This window comes from Hyperoodon ampullatus (genome assembly GCF_949752795.1).
Source record: "Hyperoodon ampullatus genome assembly, chromosome: 7".
NCBI lineage: Eukaryota > Metazoa > Chordata > Mammalia > Artiodactyla > Ziphiidae > Hyperoodon > Hyperoodon ampullatus.
This window is the reverse complement of record NC_136920.1, coordinates 97,086,527-97,109,491: the sequence shown is the minus strand read 5'-3', so window position 1 is coordinate 97,109,491 and position 22,965 is coordinate 97,086,527. Positions and strand designations below refer to the sequence as shown.

General features: G+C 40.5%; 2 protein-coding genes across 2 annotated transcripts in view; one reads left to right on the top strand and one right to left on the bottom strand.

Annotated features, from left to right (window-relative positions):
- SIK3 (SIK family kinase 3) overlaps positions 1 to 22,965 on the bottom strand; it is a gene marked incomplete at its 5' end in the record, with an annotated part of 242,914 nt that overhangs the window by 50,236 nt on the left and 169,713 nt on the right. The window lies entirely within an intron of this gene.
- Positions 3,011 to 5,884, top strand: LOC307056621 (src substrate cortactin-like; the record flags this gene model as incomplete). The annotated part of the gene is made up of 2 exons (XM_079709443.1): positions 3,011 to 3,104; positions 4,551 to 5,884. 2 exons carry the CDS (start codon positions 3,011 to 3,013, stop codon positions 5,882 to 5,884), a joined length of 1,428 nt encoding a protein of 475 aa, XP_079565569.1.

Sequence of the window (22,965 nt, the reverse complement as noted above, 5' to 3'; positions counted from 1 at the left end):
TGGTTAACTAAAAGTAAATATGATTGGTTTATGTCAGCAAAACCAGCACCGTTTCCTTCATAAATCCGGACTGAGTGAGGTGAGTGGTATTTATTTCTTTAAGAACAAAAATAAAATTGGATAATGATTGATATTAAGACCACATCAGAATCGGTAAATACATGTTAAGTCTACTCACCTGGACCCAGGATTTTCAGATTACTTTTACTTCTTATGACAGACACATTTATGACCACTAGAGATACAGTGAACTTAAAAATTAGACAAAGTAACTTTAGTATCATGAAGGTGGCTTATTCAAAATAAAGAATATGCAACTTATTTACAAACAAACCACGAACACTTAACATTTTAACTTCAACTCCTTTTGTGCTTCACCTTCCCCCCTTCATTTCTCCCCCTCCCACTGTCTGAAGAGAGAGTTGACGGGAGATAGGAGGGGTGCGGTTTGGGGAGGAATACTAAGAAAATGAACAAGGATGGCAGGCCAGGGATAGAGTCTCACTGACCTGTAAATACTTTTATGCACATAGATATTTAGATGAACAACGTGCAGGTATGACAGGCTACAGCTCCCTCCTGCCCCCAGGCCTACCACGTTCCCATAGTCCCAGCAGCTGAAGACTCTGGGCACCTCCCTACTCTCGGAAACTCTCCTCCCTTTCCTAGTTTTACTCTCGTTGGCAACTCCGCCTCCTTTTGCTATTTGCTTTTCTTCTTCCTACCTTCTCCAGAAGGTGTTTTTTAGTAAAGCATGTGCTGATTTTGACTATCGCTCCTTGCCCTGTATTTTCTCAGGGCCAGCTCTTCTGGTCCCACAGCTTCCCCTCTCATTTGTTTGGTAATGATTCTCCAAATTTATATCTTTGGCCCTGGTACCATGCTTAAGTTCCTGACATGAACTTCCAGCACTTGCCTGGGAAGAAACATCTCAAACTCCCCATTCTCCAAAATCAAACCTGCTCTTCCAGCAATGTTCCCATGTTCATTCACGGCACTACCCTCGCGTCACCAGGAGCACCGGCGTCTTCATTCCTTGCTCCTTCTCATCTCCATTTCAGACTGGAGGTACAGCTTTTACTGCTGCTACCCTGTAAGTGTGTCTTGAACCTATCTCCTTCTCTCCATTTCCATTCCTCCCACCTCAGTTCATACTCTTATTATCTCTGACCTCGACTGATGCTCTTGCGTACTACCCTCTGTTTCATTTCCCTCTAAGCCACCCATTCATAGCACAGTGAACGGGACACAAATCACATCGTGCTGCCTCCTTGCTCAAAAACATTCGGTGGCTCCCTTCTGCTTACAGAACAGGCTAACTCTCTTAGCGTTGTCACTTAAGGTCCTCATGACCCAGCTCCACCCAACCTTTCCAACTCACTCCTAGCCATTCTAGCATCACTAGACTATGCACAGCTTGTGTTTATGTGCCTCTCTTACGCTACTTACTCTCTGTGCCATGCTTTTTCCCTTCCTTGCCACATTTGAAAGAGCTCTCATTTTCAAGGCCCAGTCAAATATTACTTCCTGTATGAAGCCTTAACTGACTCCCGCCACAAAATACCATGCCAGTGGCTTCCTCCTCTGTGCTTCCATGGCCCTTGGCTTATCCCTCTACAGCCCAATTACAACTCTGCCTCATGCTATACTTAGTTGTATTATGTGTTTATACCCTCCACTAGTTAGTAAATGGGAGGGATATCGTTTTATTTATCTTAGTCTCCACACAGTGTTTTCATACATAGCAGGGACTCAAGAAAGGGTCACTACATTAAACTTCAATAAAACTGCAATAAAATCACCGGGCCAATCCTCTTGTCACCTCCTGGCTACTGGAGCCTTTTCATACTGACTGGCAGCTGGCCAGCTACTAGAGCCTCTACCTCCCAGCCAGCCCTCCTAAGGTTGTAAAAAACTTAATGATCACAAGGGGCTTAGAGGTCAGAGCCATCATCAGAATCACTATAGCTACTTCAAGGAGAGAAATCCAATACTCTCGTTCATCAATGCAAAATAAATGTCTCTTCTGCCAAGTCTTCCTGAATCTCCTATAAGAAATGTCCTCCACCTACCATCTCTGCACTCCCTTCTTACTTTGTATTCCTCCTTTATTTTGGGTATTTACATATATAAATATCCTATTCTTCTAGCTCCTTAAAAATATCCTGTCTCTCTAGTAGAGGTCTACCCCCTCTCTCCCTAGTTCCTTAAAAATACCTGTTTCATCTCTGACTCTCTCACATTACCTAGCATACTGTTTAATTTAAACACAGTAGGTACTTAACAAATGTTGACTATGAATGCAACTGCAATTAAAGCCCTACCAACTAACCTACAATTTTTGAAACCCAGTACTTTTAATTTATAAGTTAAAGTCTGCATGCACTGAAACCTGTTTTTCTTAAGAGACTGGGGATAGGTTGCTAAAAATCCCAGCAAATGAGATTCAGCAGAGCAGGTATCTTTGGGAATTATCTAGAAACAGGGCTCTTGATATATCTTTTAATTGGTTGGCAAAGACCTTCACCAGGTCCTTTCCCACGACTAGCCTTCTCTGAACAGCAAGGAAGACATGCTGATGGAGTCTGTAATAACTAATGGACTCTGACACTGGTGTGACCGGATAGCAAAGTCCAGAAGAGTCATGGAGTATTCTGCTTGTGTTTTGAATGAAGAATGCAACAGGGCAGGCAATGAATTAAAACCACTTGATTTTAAAACTTCCTAATAAGCAGCTTAAAGTATATAGGAAACCTGTCATTTTGAACAATGAATGCTCTATCTACAATTAGTAACCTTTCTATGCTTTTACTCGGTCGGGCAGGAGAAGGCACAGACTTAATGGCATGAACTTGTTTTTTAGTGTACCAAACAGGAAGTCTTTACAAAGGAAACAATATTAAAGGAAACCATCTTCAGCGATGGTTATAGGCTTAGATTGCTATCAGGTGCTTATATGAGAAATGAGTGTGCAGGAATGAATGACATGATCAGGGCCTGACATCTAGAGATGCCACATCGGGGGAAACACCTGCTTCCAGAGCATGTTACAGCCACACAGCTGCCTTCAACAGCTAGACCCAATGACCGACAGCAAGATTTCAGTAAGGTTCAGCAAGAAACCCCCCACCAGCAGCTCGCTCCTATTTCCTATTACAGAAAGCAAAAACCCTTTAGTCTTGTAAACCTGTCATGGGGTCTCCTCTAATCATTCCAAGCATTGCTCTTACTCCTAACCCTAAGTGTTGCACATTTAAGCAAAATTTATTTCGCCATGCTTGCCATGACACTTGTTGGAATGGACTTGTTCATCTTCTTTTGGCTCAGTAGCTGAGCCAAACGTCTTTCAGTCTTTACTAAAGCTTCTTATTCCTAATGTCTCTTTCACGGTCTCCACGTTCCTCCATTATCTTCACTCATGTATTTAACATGTATTTCTGGAACCCTTCCAATCAGTAGAGCAATGTGTTGGTTCCTATGAAAGAACCAAAGGCAGAAAAGATATGTTCCTATGGAAGGACTCAAAAAGAAAGCAGAACTTAAGTCGAGTGGATTGGAGCTGGAGAAGCAGAGGGGGATATGGAAAGGGTTTTCTAAGTGGTGGCTGGGCAAAAGCAGAGTAAAGGCAGATCACTTGGAACTAGTGTGCTAAGTTGAAGCAACAATAAAGAAACTGCCCGGGGTATGATGTAGGGTTCACCAGAGGTATATGGCAAAAAATAACATTACACAGTAGCAACAGGCCAGACAAAATATAGCTTTAAATGATAGAACAAGGACCCTGGATTTCACCATGTGGACTTTTCTTTCTCTCCTTTTCTTCTATTTTCCCCAAATTTATGAATTTTATTAGATTTCAGATACAAAGAATTTGATTATGAATTAATTATAATCTTTGGTTCCTGGCACACTCTCACCATTGCTCCACATGTGGTCTGCTTTTATTTAGACTTTTTTTCTATAGCCTTATTATATAAAATTCACCCATTTAAAGTGTACTTGCAGTGGTTTTTAGTGTATTCATAGAGTTGTACACCATTACCTCAATCAATTTTAGAACATTTTCATCAACCTAAAAAGAAACCCTGTATCAATTAGCAGTCACTCTCCATTTCTCCCCCCTCAACTCTCCCACCAACGCCTCCACCCTAGACAATCACTAATCAACTTTCTGTCTCTATGGATTTGACTATTCTGGACATTTCATATAAAAGGAATCATACAATATGTGGTCTTTTGTGACTGGCTTCTTTCAATCAGCATAGTGTTTTCAAGGTTCATACACATTGTAGCATCTATCACTAGTTCATTCTTTTTTAATTGCTGAATAATATTCCATGGTAAGGACACACCACATTTTATGTATCCATTCATCAGTTGATGGATATTTAGGTTGATTCTTTTTTTTTTTTTTTGGTACTATGAATAATGTTGCTATGAACATTCACATAAGTTTTTTTGTAGATGTATGTTTTCATTTCTCTTGGGTATATACCTAGTAGTGGAACTGCTGGGTCAGTAAGAGACCCAGCAGAGGGTCTTACCAGCAGAGAATGTGTTTCAAGAACACCAGACCCTCAAGGAGAAGGAGCTCGAAACGGGACCCAAAGCCTCGCACGGCTACGGAGGGAAGTTTGGTCTGGAGCAGGACAGAATGGACAAATCAGCTGTCGGCCATGAGTATCAGTCGAAGCTTTCCAAGCACTGCTCGCAGGTCGACTCCGTCCGGGGGTTTGGAGGCAAGTTTGGTGTCCAGGTGGACAGAGTTGATCAGTCTGCTGTGGGCTTTGAGTACCAGGGGAAAACTGAGAAACACACCTCGCAGAAAGACTACTCGAGCGGCTTCGGTGGCAAGTTCGGCGTGCAGTCTGACTGCGTGGACAAGAGCGCCGTGGGCTGCGACTACCAGGGCAAGACGGAGAAGCACGAGTTGCAGAGAGATTACTCCAAAGGTTTTGGTGGCAAATACGGCATCGACAAGGACAAGGTGGACAAGAGCGCGGTTGGCTTTGAGTATCAGGGCAGAACCGAGAAGCACGAGTCCCAGAAAGACTACGTGAAAGGCTTTGGAGGGAAGTTCGGTGTGCAGACAGACAGACAGGACAAGTGTGCCCTTGGCTGGGATCACCAGGAGAAGCTGCATCTGCACGAATCCCAAAAAGACTACTCCAGAGGCTTCGGTGGGAAGTACGGGGTGCAGAAGGACCGCATGGATAAGAACGCTTCCACCTTTGAGGACGTTGCCACGGTGGCCTCCACTTACCAGAAGACTGTCCCTGTCGAAGCAGTGAGCAGCAAAACCAGTAACATCAGAGCTAACTTTGAAAAACTGGCGAGGGAGAAGGAGCACGAGGACAGGTGGAAGGCGTTGACAGAGGCGGAGCGGGCGCAGAGGATGGCGAAGCAGCAGCGGGAACAGGAGGCGGCGCGCAGGCAGCCGGACGAGCAAGCCCGGGCCCAGAAGCCCACGCCGCCCGCGTCGCCCACGCCCCAGCTGGCCCAGGAGAGGCCGCCTTCGAGCCCCGTCTACGAGGCCGCGTCTCCGATCCAGGCCGAGCCGAGCTACACCGGTGAGCCTGAGCCGGTGTACAGCACGGAGGCCACCGAGTACCAGGAGGCCTATGCTCCGGAGGCCGTCTACGAAAGCACAGAGGCCCCGGGCCACTACCAAGCGGAGGAGGGCGCCTACGGGGACTATGAGAACGACCTGGGGATCACAGCCGTCGCCCTCTACGACTACCAGGCTGCGGGCCATGATGAGATCTCCTTCGACCCCGACGACATCATCACCAACATCGAGATGATTGACGATGGCTGGTGGCGCGGGCTGCGCAAGGGCAGGTACGGGCTCTTCCCCGCCAACTACGTGGAGCTGCGGCAGTAGGTAGCTGGCCACGCCCTCGCTGTAGCTGGCCACGCCCTCGCCGTCTGTGGCCACGCCTGCCTTCTGGTGTTTTCTTCAGGGTGCCGAGGGGAGTATGCATACTGCTTTTATATTTAATACTTTTGCTGATGCTTTTGAAAATGTTTACGCCACAGAACTTGCTAATATATTGTAATCATGCTCAAAAAAAAAAAAAGGTAAGTCCATGTTTGGTCTTCTCAGGAACTGCACAAACCGTTATCTGAAGTGGCTGCAACACTTTACATTCCCATCAACAAGGTACAAGAGTTCCAATTTATCCACATCCTTCCCAACACTTTTTTTAAATGTTTGGCTGCATTGGGTCTTCGTTGCTGCAGGCGGGCTTTCTCTAGTTGTGGTGAGCGGGGGTTACTCTTCGTTGAGGTGCACGGGCTTCTCACTGTGGTGGCTTCTCTTGTTGCGGAGCACAGGCTCTAGGCCTGCGGGCTTCAGTAGTTGTGGTGCGCGGACTCTAGAGCATAGGCTCAGTAGCTGTGGCGCATGGGCTTAGCTGCTCCGAGGCATGTGGGATCTTCCTGGACCAGGGCTCAAACCTGTGTCCCCTGTGTTGGCAGGCAGATTCTCAATCACTGTGCCACGAGGGAAGCCCCTTCCCAACACCTATTACTATCTTTTTATATTTTTTAAATTACAGCTATCCTGGGTGGGGGACTGCTTTTAATTTACATTTCCCTGATGGCTAATGATGTCGAGCATCATTTCATGTGCTAATTGGCCATTTGTATATCTTCTCTGGACAAATGTCTATTCAAATCTTTTTCCCTACGCGGGCCTCTCACTGCTGTGGCCTCTCCCGTCGTGGAGCACAGGCTCAGCGGCCATGGCTCACGGGCCCAGCTGCTCCGCAGCATGTGGGATCTTTCTGGACCGGGGCACGAACCCGTGTCCTCTGCATCGGCAGGCGGACTCTCAACCACTGCGCCACCAGGGAAGCCCCCTTTTGCCCATTTTTAAATTGGGTTAACTTTTTATTATTGAGTTGTAAGAGTTATTTATATTCCCTGAATACAAGTCTGTTGATATGATTTGCAAATATTTTCTCCCATTCCGTGGATGACACTTTCTTGATAGTGTCCTTTGATGCACAAAAGTTTTCAATTTTGATGAAGTCCAATTTATCTAGATTTTCTTTTGTAACTTATGCTCTCGGTGTCATATCTGAGAAATCATTGCCTAACCCAAAGTCACAAAGATTTACCCCTATGCTTTCTTCTAGAAGTAGTTACTTATTTTTCGTTATGCAGTGAGCACCCCTGAACCCACCATCCAAATAGAAAACTGCTATCTTAATAATTACATCTAATCATAAGCACTACCCATTCCATCCCCTGTCCTCTTCCAACCATTGATTTTCAACCCTGTGTGTACATCAGAATCACCAATGTATTTAAGTTAATGCACAAACCTTACTTCAGACCTACTGGATCTCCTGGAAATAATTTAGACATCTGAATGTAAACAGATAAAACAACTCTTTCCGAAGAGGTTTGAGAACCACTCTTACAGAGATGAGTCGTTAGAACTTCTGGTACGGGCAGATGCAGTAAAATTAACCTGAAAGTAAGACTAGATTAAGTGTGACGTGAAGTGGAAGGCCTGTGAGAAAGTAGAAATAGTGAAAATGAGAAAGACAACTCAAAAATTATTTTGAAAAAAGACTGGACAGTACTTGAAGACAGATAATAATACATGAGATGAAAAGGAGTGAAAAGTAGAGAGCAGTTGATTTGGGAAGAAAAAAATTTTTTTTTGGTCATGGATTGAGTTTAAGAAGGTGAGAAGAAATTCAAGTGAACATGTTCTGATGAAATGAGTTGTAGTAATGAATGGATAAAAGTTTTTTGAAAGAATAAGTGGAGAAAAAAGGATGGCTGGGAATCAAGGCTTAGGAAACACCCATAGGTACTTCCTATGCTATAGGTGCAGGAAGAGAAAGAAAAAGGAGCAAAAGGGAGAGAGAAATATATCATTATAATAAGAAAGCTGAGAGAGGAGAAAAACATTTCAGAGAAGGAAGAGGTGGTCTGCAGCATCCATATAATGTCATCCAAGTACTATGCAACTTTTATCTGAGGGAAAACTATATCACATGTAATTACTCTAGACTAGAAGTGGTATAATTTCCCCTCAGAATTTTTGTTAGTTAATCTGTCTTAATGCTAAGTCATAGGAATGAACTAAGAACATAACCTAGATTCATTCTGAATCATCCAGAGTGTCACACTATGAATAAAATAAGGCCTTTCTTACTAAGTTGGATGACAACCAATAAATAATAATTCTGAACTATGAGTAAATTTGTTCAGGGTACTTAGAAACGAGCAATGTGGCCACGCAGCTGAGTGGCAAGGACCCTGGAGAGCCAAGGATACGGGGCTGCCCTGAGTCGTCTCTCTCAGTGCCACAGTTTTCCCATTTGTGCAGCACTTTGAATTCTGTGGAATAAACAGCCATTTTTCAAGGGACACTCTGTCAAGTGCTGTGTTATAGTACCATGTATTTATTACCTCATTGAGATGAGCGTTATTTTTGTTTTACGTCTGGGAAAGTGAGGGTCATTAAGTAACATGTTCAAATTTAAAGTTAAAAAAAAAAAACCCCAAAACTTACTAAGAACAAGGCCCAGCCTATAATGCCAGCCTGGATGCCCTCAAAGCCCACATCCACACTATGCTTTCAGCATCAGGTATATGTTTATATTGAGGTAAATGTACATCCCATAACTATTTTTATACAACTTCCAAATTCCTTAGTTATTATATTCTACTGTTTTTCATCTTCTTCTTGACTGCCAACCCTTTGTTCTGCTTATGTAATTCCCAAAGGCATACAGGGCTTGAGACATACTGCTTCTTTACAAGTTGCTTTAAAAACGGTGCACTGAAAAGAAGAGTAGGCACTGTATATCACTGAGAAAAGGATGAATTTCTCAGTAAATGGCATAGGTACATCTGATTTTCCATATGGGAAAAAATTAAATAGGACACCTTCCTCACATCATATCCTAAAATTAATTCCAGGTGGATCACAGACTTAATGTAAAAGGTAAAACTACAAAGTTTTTTATAAAACAATAAAGGAGACTATCTTTATAGCCTCAGGGGATGGAAGAATTTCCTAAACAAGAAACAAAAGGCACAAATCATAAAGGAAAAGATGGTAAATTTGGTTACATTAAAATTATACTAAAATGTCTAGGCCAGGAAGCACATGAGAAGCTGCTCAACATCACTAATTATTAGAGGAATGCAAATCAAAACTACAATGAGGTATCACCTCACACCAGTTAGAACAGGCATCATCAGAAAATCTACAAACAACAAATGTTGGAGAGGGTGTGGAGAAAAGGGAACCCTCTTGCACTGTTGGTGGGAATGTAAACTGATACAGCCACTATGGAGAACAGTATGGAGGTTCCTTAAAAAACTAAAAACAGAATTACCATATGACCCAGCAATCCCACTACTGGGCATATACCCAGAGAAAACCATAATTCAAAAAGACACATGCACCCCAATGTTCATAGCAGCAATATTTACAACAGCCAGGTCGTGGAAGCAACCTAAATGTCCATCGACAGACGAATGGATAAAGAAGATGTGGCACATATATACAATGGAATATTACTCAGCCATAAAAAGGAACGAAATTGGGTCATTTTTAGAGACGTGGATGGACCTAGAGACTGTCATACAGAGTGAAGTAAGTCAGAAGGAGAAAAACAAGTATTGTATATTAACGCATATATGTAGAATCTAGAAAAATGGTACAGATGAACCCGTTTGCAAGGCAGAAATAGAGATACAGACATAGAGAACAAACGTACAGACACCAAGGCGGGAAAGTGGGGCGGGGGGTGGGAAGAATTGGGATATTGGGACTGACATATATACACTAATATGTATAAAACAGATAACTAATAAGAACCTGCTGTATAAAAATAAATAAATAGAAATAAAAAAATAAAGTCTGTCTTGCTCATAACAAAATTATACTAAAATGTCTATTCATTGAAAGATATTTTAAAGAGAGTGAAATGAGAAATCACAAAATGAGAGAAGCTATTTGTAACCCATAAAACAAAAGACTCGGGCTTCCCTGGTGGCGCAGTGGTTGAGAGTCCGCCTGCCGATTCAGGGGGCACGGGTTCGTGCCCCGGTCCGGGAAGATCCCACATGCCGCGGAGCGACTGGGCCCATGAGCCATGGCCACTGAGCCTGCGCATCCGGAGCCTGTACTCCCCAATGGGAGAGGCCACAACAGTGAGAGGCCTGCATACCGCAAAATAAATAAATAAATAAATAAATAAATAAATAAAACAAAAGACTCATATCCTTATTATTGAAACAAAAACTCTTATAAATCAGTAAGACAGACAACCCAGTAGAAAAATGGGCAAAAGACTTACTTAAGCAGACACTTCACAAAAAAGGCCAAAGACATGAAAAGGAGTTCAATCTCATTATTAAAGACAAAATTAAAAACTAAAACCACAATGAGATAAGCATTACACACTCACCAAACTGACAAAAATTATAATGTGTAATAATACCCAGCACTACACACTACTATACAGAAAGTGGATAGCTAATAGGGACCTACAGTATAGCACAGGGAACTCTACTCAATGCTCTGTAATGGCCAATATGGGAAAAGAATCTGAAGGAGAGTGGATATGTGTATATGTATAGTTGAATCACTTTGCTGTACAGCAGAAACTAACACAGCATTGTAAATCAACTATACTCCAATAACAAAATTTAAAGAGAACACACAGCACTGGTGAAGACATGCAGGAATGGGAACCCTCACAAAAACTGACACACCAGTTTAGCATCACCCAGTAAAATCTGAAAACAGACATACAGTACAACCTAGCAACTTTACTCCTGGGTTTATACTCTTACATGTTTAAGAGTATACTCTTACATGTTTAAGAATGCACATTAATGTTTAAGAATGCAATGTTCATTGCAATTGTTAGTAAGAGCTCCAAACTAAAAGCAATCCAAATATCCATCAATGGATAAAATGGAAAAAAAACTTGTGGTATACTTCTGTTATAGAATACTAGACAGAAATAACTGCGCCACAACTACTGAAGCCCGCACACCTAGAGCCCCTGCTCTGCAACAAGAGAAGCCACCGCAATAAGAAGCCTGCACACTGCAACGAAGAGTAGCCCCGCTCACTGCAACTAGAGAGAGCCCACGCACAGCAACGAAGACCCAATGCAGACAAAAATAAATAAATTTTAAAAAATGGTCCATTTCAAAAAATTAATAATAAAAAATAAAAAGGGATAAAGGTATGAGAACTCAGAGCTGCCCTTAGAGAACAGCTAAGAGGGTAGGAACTGGGAGTTACTTGCTGAAACAGGAATCCCAGTGAAGTTTTTGTTGAAAACAGCAATAATCCTATTTGAAGAAGAGCAAACTATGAAGATGTGATATATAATGATAGAGTTTAGAGTTGTAGTTAAAAACAATTTAAAAGTAGTAAATATTTTAATGATATATAATTGCTGTCATAATATAACAGCAATTAGGTATAAATGATAAGCAGTTCACTTTATTAAAAATATTAGTATCAGTGTTATACTAATAAAATAACTACTTCTCAGTAACTCATATTAAGAGACAAAGATGGCATACATTATGTTATGGTCTGAATGTGCCCCCAAAATTCACATGTTGAAATCCTAACCCCCAAGGTGATGGTATTAGAAGGTGGGAGCTTTGGGAATCGATTAGGTCATGAGGGTGGAACCCTCACGAGTGGGATTAGTGCCTTATAAAGGAGGCTCCAGAGAGACCTCTAGCCCCTGCCATCATGTGAGGACACACTGAGCAGGCACTAGCTATGAACCAGGAAGAGGGCCCTCACCAGAAGGCAGTCATGCTGGTGCCTTGAGCTTAGACCTCCCAGCCTGGAACTGTGAGCAATAAACTTCCATTGTTTATAAGCCACCTAGTCTGTGGTATTTTATTATTGCAGCCCGAATGGACAAAGACGCCTTACTCATAGTTTAAAAATCAATTTTTGTCTATACTGTCACTGTCTCCCCTAACTGAACAAGAGCTGCTATCAAAGGACAACACTAAAGAGACTTAGATTTTCCTTCTTTTCCTTCCATATGTCTAACTTAAGATAAACAGGCTTGATATACTAGCAAATCAAAAAACATGGACGGCCAGAAGCGAGGGGAGGGAAAAAACTCAAAAAAATTGGATAGTAAAAAACAGAACAAAACAAAAGAAAAAAACAAAAAAAAAACATGTAGGTAACTGAGAGTTAACCTAATCTTGGCAAATCTTTCTGATAAATAATCTTAACTCTCCCCTAACTAGAAGATATTTTTTTTTCTGCTTATAACATTTTAATTATTCAAATCCCAGAGGTAAGAAGCCAGTGGATGGACAGAGCCTAAACATGTCTTTATCACCTCAGGCACTCTGTATTCAGCCACTATTTTCTTTTAGCTTTCCCGAACTACCGTCCTAAGGAATATTAAAGTGCTGCATGGCCCCAGCTCATGTCAGCCCAGGATGGTTCTAACCAGGGGGCACAAGTAAAATAAACTACGGCATCACAAGCTCACACAGCGGCATCACAAGGCAAAGGATGGAGAATGCTGGTGCAGTACAAAGGGAAACGCAGAAGCAGGGCAACGTCCACAAGAATAAAAAACGAGAACAAGAACAACAAAAATAACACAGAAACTTAAGGCAAAGAAGAGAACAGATTCAGTGCATGTTCAAAATGATAAGTGTATAAACTCTGTAGTTTTGAAGTGTACTGATAATGTCAAAGAAAGGAAGGGGGTAGTAAACACCACAGCCCTATCAAGAATTCTGTGCTCTTACAACAATATGGGAGAGATTAAGTAAATTATGTTATATCTATTTGATATGCAATCATTAAAAATGGTTACATGGAGCAGCATAGGGAAAATATTTGACATACCATAAAGGATAAAAACTACATGTAAAATTGTACACACAGTGACTCTAATTATAAAAAACATGCATAGAAAAAAAAGAAATGCGTTCAAAATGATAATGGTAAGTTTTGGAGGTGAGATTCCAGTTTGAGTACTTAAAAATCTTTTGTTGTTGTTTAAATTTCCTATAGTATGCTTATATTATTGCTTTTTAGTCTGTATTAAAAATTTTTGTTTTAAAAATAAAGACTTGAATAATAAGAACTAAAACACTGAGCAGTTAGTTTCAGAAAATTCTCAGGTACAAAGATGCCATAAAGATCCTTTATATCCCTTCCTCTTTATTTATTAGCAACAGGAAAAATATTATGACCTACAGAATCTACATTAAAATGATGAATATTCTAAAGAGTTACAGAAGGAAAGGGAGAAACAAGAGAAGAAACTGGTTCAAGTGAATACTCACACCCACACAACAGAAGCCATATGGGTGGAGTTGTTCTCTTCATGTGGCCTATGGTCATTTATTTCTCCACTCTTAAGTGGCTCCTAACATAATTTCTTAAGTCTCTTTTCCAACCCCCAACACCCTGGTTGGTTAGCATTTGTCTGCAGGCTAGAATGGTATCTTACATCCCCTTAATACAGAGCAGCAGACTTTAATTGGAACCATATGTTTGTCTTCTAGGGATGGTTTAAATACCAGAGCTTTACTATCCATTTTGAGACTTGAAATCCTTTGTTCTAGGCAAGATCAGGAGCCTGGGGTTATACGCGGCAGTGATACTGCAGCCCTAAAAGTTAAGTATATCAACAACTGGGTATGTCTATGCGGTAAGGGGAAAGAGGGAACGGGTGGCACGAATTTAAAAATTAGGACAACTGCAACAGGAAATTTTCTTACTTGGTCCACCACCTCAGAGTAATACCCTTGACTTCTTTTTTGGCTGACCAAGGAGCAACCCGAAGCAGATATAACAGATTAGGCGCAGCCTGCAGCCAGTTCCAAATGTTCACAGTGTCTGTGAAGGTAATACAGTAGTACAGCTACAAGTGGCAGCCAACCCCTCCAGGAGTAACTTGTGCTTCATTTCACTTCCTCGCTGTGATAAGTAAGCAGCTTGGAAGTACGGGGCAGAGGAAAAACGTGAAGTGGGAAAATAATTATTTATCCTAAATAAACTACCTCACCAGAAAATACTGAGACAAGGTCCTTCTTGTTTTAAAATCTGAAAGCTTCTGAGGACTCATAACCCCAATGCTGCACTTGCAATTAAAGACAAAGATCAAGAATAGAAATAATTTAGGGCCCTGATTAACTTCTCAGTGGACTAATAAGTACGGGGTGTGGGCCACAAGCTGGCAGGTATTCTAGCTAGAAATGACTTGACGAATCAAAGATCAAGACCTGTAAAAGAACACTTTATAAACAGGATTTAGACCGTTATATGGACTGTTAAGATAGAACATGACATGGAAGAGGAACTAACCTTCCTTTTCCTACACAATATTACTAGCCTAGAAATCATGTGACCCAAGAGCTTTATTTGGATTTGAACACAAGAGTCAACTGTGTGAATCTCAAAATATTGGTAGTGACAAAGGATGAGTTTCAAAGTTCCCAGGAGTCTCAATATTAGTTTGCTCTTAAAAATGGGTCCGGGAAGTCCTGAAGTGTTTAGCAATCCCTTCAACCTCTGGCTGAACTTCCTAACTAGGAGCTAATAGAGAAGTAATGCCAAAAACTACTGACTCACAGCCTGAGCATTTATACTCAAGAGAAATTCCTTCATGGGAAAAAAAAAAAAAAATCAAGTAATCAGCTTATTTGGGAAGGGGGGCATTTGGTTTAGTTTAAGAAACCAGGGGAGGTCAGAACTGGAGGAGGGGAGAGATAATATTCAGGAGGTTCAAAGAATATATGTACCTTCTTGGTCACGTGTTAGGTATTAGAGGACCATTCTGTTGCAGCTCCTACTATCGCACCATATATGGGGCTCTTCCACAGCTATCACTTAATCTTAGCAATCTCCTGACCCTCCACAACTTCTGAGCATCGTGTATCATACAGCATGATGACTACCTCCGTGGAAAATGAAAGTTTAAAAACAAAAATGCTGGAGCAGCATTACATTGCTATTTTCAATGAATGACATGTATTTGCCCCCAAAGTTTTAAAAATATCTTAACAGTTAGGATCATTTAACTCAGCTATTTTTAAATGAGGTAATAAATGAATCCCCTCCACTCTATCATAGATAGCACTACCCCAACCCTTCTCATGAAAGGCAAAAACCCCTCGCCAACATGGGATCTTTTCATCAAACTCAGTACTGAGTAGATGTATAAAGGAAAAGGTTATAATAAGACCTTTTCTATAAGACCTACAAACAATATTCACTGGAATTCTTGAAAACATTAATGCATACTATTGCAATTATGATTCTAAAGTGATTCATATCACTTACAAAAATAATAGTCCAATCATTCAATCAGGTAAGTTTCTAATCCTGATAGGTGAGCACACTACACAAATTTTTAGTGTGCCTTTTATAGACCATAATGAATCAAGGTCCCCTTAACTTCTCAACAGAAACTAAAGATACCAAATGGAAATACAGTATATAGGTATAACAATAATATTTTCCAAATTAAAAATTAAGGCATATGGTCTGATAAGCAGAAGGCTACTTTTGGAGAAAAGAAGGTATGATCACATATAAGATTCTCAGTTGTCAACTAGAAACTAAGCAGGCAAGAAAATACCATCTTAGGTTAAAGCTAACAGAATAGAATAAACATAACTCAAATGAGAGGAAACATCTGAACAGTAACCCACCTAAAAGGTAAGGTGTAAATATGCTAATAGGAGTAGGATACCCCCCAAGTTTTTGAGGGACCATTAATGCATCAAGGGGCAAACAACATAATCACACATCTAATTATATAATTATATGCATAAATTGAGTTTTAAGCAAAAGTTTAGGGGCAATTGGTATATAATAGAGGAGAAGGGCTTTCCTGAAAAAGAGTCTATCAAGAGCTCAGAGAATCTCTCAATCTGATTAAAAAGATAAAGGTCATATTTGGACTAGAATGTAAAGAAAACTAACCTATTTAATTGTACAAGTACCCGGTATTTTCCAACTTTTTTGACTCTCAAACTTCTTTCAAAGGAATATATTATCCTAAAAACCTTGCAAGAAAGAAATTTTAAAAATAACTTTGTCATTTTTGTGTGATTTATGATAAAGAAGTAATTCAAGTAAAATATTTTATATTAGTACATTATTAAAATTGACTTAAAAGTTCACTATAAATAATATTTATATTTATCAACAAAATGAAAAGGCAACCTACTGAACAGGAGAAAATATTTGCAAATCATATACCTGATGAGGGGTTAATATCCAAAATACATAAAAAACTCATACAACTCAGTAGCAAAAAAACAATTCAATTTTTTAAATGGACAGAAGATCTGAATAGACATTTTTCCAAAGAAGACATACAGATGGCCAACAGGTACATGAAAAGATGTTCAATATCACTAAACACCAGGGAAATGCAAATCAAAACACTTGTTAGAATGGCTATTACCAAAAAGACAAGAAATAACAAGTATTGGTGAGGGTGTGGAGAAAAGGGAACCCTTGTGCACTGTTGGTGGGAATGTTCACTGGTGCAGCCACTATGAAAAACAGTATAGAAGTTCCTCAAAAAATTAAAAATAGAACTACCATATGATCCAGCAATTCTACTTCTAAGTATTGATCCAAAGAAAATGAAAGCACTGGGAATTCCCTGGCAGTTCAGTGGTTAGGACTCCTTGCTCTCAGTGCTGAGATCCCAAGTTTGATCCCTGGTTGGGGAAATAAAATCCCATAAGCTGCGTGACGTGGCCAAAAAAAAAAAAAAAAAAAAGAAAAGAAAAGAAAATGAAAGCACTAATTCAAAAAGACATCTGCATGCTCATGTTCATCGCAGCATTATTTACAATAGCCAAGATACGGAAACAACCTCAGTGTCCATCGACAGATGAATGGATTTTAAAATGTAGTATATGTATACAGTGGAATATTATTCAGTCATAAAAAATGAAATAAAATCTTATCATTTAAAAAATATTAAATAGTTATATTCACTTTATTTCTTGTTTTTTCTTTATCCATTATGGTTTATTACAGGATATCAAATATACTTCTCTGTCTATACAGTAGAAGCTTGTTGTTTATATCCATTTTATATATAATAGTTTGCATCTACTAATCCCAAACTCCCAATCCATCCCTCCCCCCCGCCCCTTGGCACCACAAGTCTGTTCTCTATGTCTGTGAGTCTGTTTCTGTTTCATAGATAAGTTCATTTGCATCATATTTTAGATTTCACGTATAAGTGACATCATATGGTATTTGTCTTCCTCTTCCTGACTTACTTCACTTAGCATGATAATCTCTAGGTCCATCCATGTTGCTGCAAATGGCATTATTTTACTTTTTTTAATGGCTGAGCAGTATTCCAGTACACATATATATATACCACATCTTCCCTATCCATTCAGCTGTCGATGGACATTTAGGTTGCTTCCACGTCTAGGCTGTTGTAAATAGTGCTGCTATGAACACTGGGGTGCATGTATCTTTTCTTTTCTTTTTTTTTTAAACATCTTTATTGGAGTATAATTGCTTTACAATGGTGTGTTAGTTTCTGCTGTATAACAAAGTGAATCAGCTATACGTATACATATATCCCTATATCTCCTCCCTCTTGCGTCTCCCTCCCACCCTCCCTATCCCACTCCTCTAGGTGGACACAAAGCACCCAGCTGATCTCCCTGTGCTATGCGGCTGCTTCCCACTAGCTATCTATTTTACATTTGGTAGTGTATGTATGTCCATGCCACTCTCTCACTTTGTCCCAGCTTACCCTTCCCCCTCCCCATGTCCTCAAGTCCATCCTCTATGTCTGCACCTTTATTCCTGTCCTGTGGGGTACATGTATCTTTTCGAATTACAGTTTTGTCCAGATGTAAGCTCAGGAGTGAGATTGCTGGATCATATGGTAACTCTATTTTTAGTTTTTTGAGGAACCTCCATACTGTTTTCCATAGTGGCTGCACCAATTTACATTCCCACCAACAGTGCAGGAGGGTTCTTCCCCTTTCTCCACACGCTCTCCAGCACTGGTTATCTGCAGACTTTTTAATGATGGCCATTCTGACTGGTGTGAGGTGGTACCTCATTGCAGTTTTGATTTGCGTTTCTCTAATAATTAGCAATGTTGAACATTTTTTCATGTGTCATGTGTGTCAACTATGTGTACCTGAAATGCCTTTTTAATGAAGGTACATTAATTTTTCATTTGTAAAAGCTCCAGTCTTAGGAATAGGATTCAGAAGAGAGAATTTTCCAAACTCCATTTTCCCAAGGGTCAATATATGTTAAAGTTCCTTAGCCCCTGCTAGTTGAGGGTCCTATACCATTTCAGGGTGAGAGCACAAGGGTGAGGTGTTATGATTCCTAGGCTCTACTAGGACCCGAATTTGGGAAAGTCACGTGGCCTCTGTGGGTCTCAATTTACTACCCATCAATCAGGGAGGTGTACTGAAAGATTACCTAAACAAAGGGTGTTAGGATCATGACATAAAATTTGGGATTGACACGATGAATATTCGTAACTACTTTTTGTGACCTGTCAGGGACATTCTCAATCACCAGACTATGGAAGGGGTCTCAGAAATCCAAGGTTTCCAACCTTCGTTTTGAGATACAGATATGACTGTATCTTAGCATATTCATACTGGCGGTGAAAGGTCAATAGACTTACCAAATGTTTTAGTTTCTCACTTTTAAAAAATAAAGTAGTCTAGATCTCACTGCATTAAAGGTCAAAAATTTCCACAGTACCTCAAATCCATGCACTGTGGAAATTCTTTCCAAAATATTGGCTTTGCTGTAGCTGAACTTCATATCTTTGCTGTCTACTGATTGCCAAATAAAACAATAACACCGGAGTGGAAACCATCTCATGGAGACCATTCTGGGAGTGACATTTAAAGAAAAAAGTTTCCAACTTCCTTAGGTTAAAAAAAAAAAAAGTTTCCACAATTTTCAAAACATTCTCATAACGTCTGAGTATTTCAAATAACTTTGCTTCAGGGAGTAAGCCAGCTACATTTAGGCAATCTTTTATAAACACAGGAATTTCTCTAGTTAATTTTTTTTTTTTTTCTGTATGCGGGCCTCTCACTGTTGTGGCCTCTCCCGTTGCAGAGCACAGGCTCCGGATGCGCAGGCCCAGCAGCCATGGCTCACGGGCCCAGCTGCTCCGCGGCATGTGGGATCTTCCCGGACCGGGGAACGAACCCGTGTCCCCTGCATCGGCAGGCAGACTCTCAACCACTGCGCCACCAGGGAAGCCCTCTCTAGTTAATTTTTAAGGACAAGAATTAAAATTCCTTTTAAATAGCAGTGCATCAACCATTAAAAATAAGGCAACACCAGTTTGATAGCTTAATATAATCCATCAATAAGAAAATCTGATTTCTCTATTTCTGAACCTGTCTCTGACTGGAAGTTCCCTCTTCCTGGCCCAGAGATGTGACCGGGTACCCAGTCCCGGAAGTTCCTCCTCGGCTCACGTCTCCTGTATTTGGTGCCCTTTTCTTCCTTCCCACATCCACTGCCCCCACCTGTATGCAGGATTCTACCATTTCACAGCCTTTTAACTGATCTTCCTATTGCTTTCCTGTCCCCTCTCCCTACTCCCACCCCTTCTTCCTTATCCACCCTGAATCTGATTTATTAAGCCTGGTATTCAAACAACTTCACAATTTAATATAAACACCTCCCCTTCCTGCCTTCTCAGGCTTGACTCCCCTCCTCGATCCTTCCCTCTCACCAAGCTTTTCTGCAGATAGGCTGTGTGCATTCTACTGCTGCTCGTGCTTCTCCAACTCAGCTTCCCACTGGAACCAAAATAAAGCCCCAAATCCTCACCATGTGCACAGGGCCCCACGTGAACTGGCCCTTGCCAGCTCTCTCATCCCATCTTTCCACTCCCGGCCTTATTTATTATCCTCAGCCATGCTAAACTTTCTCTTACCCCCTAAATATGTTGAATTCACCTGTCGCAGGCCTTTGCCTTGCTCTTCCTTCTGTTTGGAAGGCTCTGACTATCCTGGTTATCCTCTCACAAGTCATTCTATCAGACTACTAAATATTACCATTTTCACAGCCCTTATGAGAGCTTGTTTATGTGTTTTCTATCTTTCCCCATCAGAATGTTAGTTCCAAGGGACTATTTTATCTGCTGCTGTATTCCCAGTGTCTGCACACAGCAGGTGCTTTACTAACATTTGCTTACTGACTAATCCTACTGGCATTCTCTCCTTGACACCCATCCTTAAAGAATTCTATTCATCCTTTAAGACTCACCTCAAGTGCTATATTCTCAAAAGGGTGCTTCTGGGCTTCCCTGGTGGCACAGTGGTTGAGAGTCCGCCTGCCGATGCAGGGGACACGGGTTCGTGCCCCGGTCCGGGAAGATCCCACATGCCGCGGTGCGGCTGGGCCCGTGAGCCATGGCCTCTGAGCCTGCACGTCCTGAGCCTGTGCTCCGCAACGGGAGAGGCCACAACAGTGAGAGGCCCGCGTACCACAAAAAAAAAATTAATAATAAAGGGTGCTTCTGTCCTCATCACCACTGTCTAAAGTTCAGATCAACAAAGTTATTGAGCACCTACTATAGAACAGGTACAATAAATGGGATATGCTTACAGTCCCTGTGGCATTTGTCATCTAATGAAATTCTGCAAACTAAAGTGGTTTCTCCATCCTCTGAACTCCTGCAGTAACTGGCCTATACAATTAACGTGATAATGAATCACGATGTGCACTGTAACATCTCTCCTACTGTATCAAACTGCAATTTGGTAGCTGTTGGCCATGCTGTCACCCAGGGATAAAATCGATGTGCTGAGAGAGCCATGTTGTGCCTCCTCCATCCCGAATCTGCTCCTTTGTGGATCCTCACACATCTGAGACACAAAGTGAAAGGTTAGAGACCAAGAATCCTATTCTTTTCCCAGCGTTGAACTCTCTATATGAAAGCGATTTGCATGAGTGCTCTTTATAAGAAATTCAACCTTTTAGCAAGTTAAAGGTGTTTTGGACACTCTAGTGTTTTCTAAACAAGACATATTTGCATGCCAAATATGTTGAAATTAAATGATACACGTGAAAATGCTTTGCAAAGTACTTTTTATATATGTAAAGCATAATTTTGGTGTTATTTAACTTTTCAAAGCTCTAAGCATTTGCTGCCCAAATAGACTGTAAATTCTTGAGGGTGGGAGTCATGTTCTTAGCCTTCTTTTTTCTGTTCCATGATACCGGAGCAAAAAGCCTTTGTTAAGAACAGTGAAGATTATAGATAGCCACTACAAATTCTTCATTCCAGACTTGGCAACTCTGCCTTTCAGAAATAAAATTCTTTATTCTGAAAACAATCAGTGCTTATGCTGGATCACTAATGATAGAAACATCTTTCAAATAATTCTACAGATGATAGTTTTGTGACCAGCATTAAGAAGAAAGCATTAAAACCAGAAAAAAAAAAAAAGTATTCACCTGGGCTTCATTCTCTCTAGAACTAGCACTAGAACAAAAATTCATAGGTAAGAATTTAATCACAAAAACTCTTAAACAATGGAATGATGTTGAATCTTTTAATATCTGTAACTGAAACTTATCTCTCGTGTCCTGGGAACACGTATTCACTTGAAGAGGGCTAACATGGGCTTTTATAATAGCTAGATTTTTATAGTAGTACCAAGTATTACATGTAAATTGTCACATTACTTCATACAAAAAGTAAACATAAATTCCTGTAAACATAAACATCCCCAGAACAACTTATTCATCTACTTTTGAACAGGATGCATAATCTTTTCATCAAAACCACTAGGTAAATATTGGATGAGGAAAACATGAATTCCTTAAATTTCCTGATCTGAATTTTTATTAATTCCAAGTTAATTTGCTACTATAACATATATGATGATTTTTAAAATGAGGTGCTTAAGACTAACAATATTTTAAATAAAATAAAAAGCCCTCTTTTCTCTCTCATGTGTTTCTTTCATATACAGTAGTTCTTTCTTACTGAGATTTATAATAATTCATCAAAAAGACTACTGAAAAGATCAGGGATCTGAAAGTTACTTTTAGCTTTCAGAATAAAAAGTTGATTTCATTACTTATCTGAACTTATCCCATCAGAACCATCCAACCTACCTCTCTAAAATTAGTCATGCTGTAGTCAGCTTCAACTAGAAGTGTTCCTCCCACTGGTCCATTAAGTTCAAAGAAGGCCTGGCTGATGAGAACGGGTATTCTATCCAATTTATGTGTAGGAAGGGAAGTTCAGGCAATGACTGAGAAACTGAGTAATGATAGCATGTAGGAAAGAATGCAAACAAAGACAACGTCAGATACTGTAGCAGAGCACAAAACTAGGGGTGCTCATTTATTCTTTGCTTTGCTCTGAAAACAAATAATAAAAATGCAGACTTTAGGTTAATGAAATAAAAATCTTGACAAAGTATATGTATTAATACACAGAGAGCCCAAGGCTGGCTGTCAGCACCCCTAGGAGTCTGTAATTACACACCAACAGGTAGAGACTCATATTGTGACTGCATGGGTTTGTTTTCAACTATTAACAAAGAAAAGTATTTAAAAATCTCCTTACCCAAATATTTGTCAGTAGAGTGTCTAAATTCAATTATCCCCAACGCCTGCTTTTTAAACTTGGCTTCTCAATGCAAAAACTAAAAAGCCATACAAATTTCCCTTAACTAAATCAAAATGATTCTAAATTCAAAATCAAGAACCAAGGAAGCATAAAAATTTTTTCTTAGTCTTTGGTCAGTGAAGGTAGAATAAGACTATAGCAGAAAAAGAGGGCCTTCTTTTTTTTTTTTTCGGCACGTGGGCCTCTCACTGTTGTGGCCTTTCCCGTTGCGGAGCACAGGCTCCGGACGCACAGGCTCAGTGGCCATGGCTCACGGGCCCAGCTGCTCCGTGGCATGTGG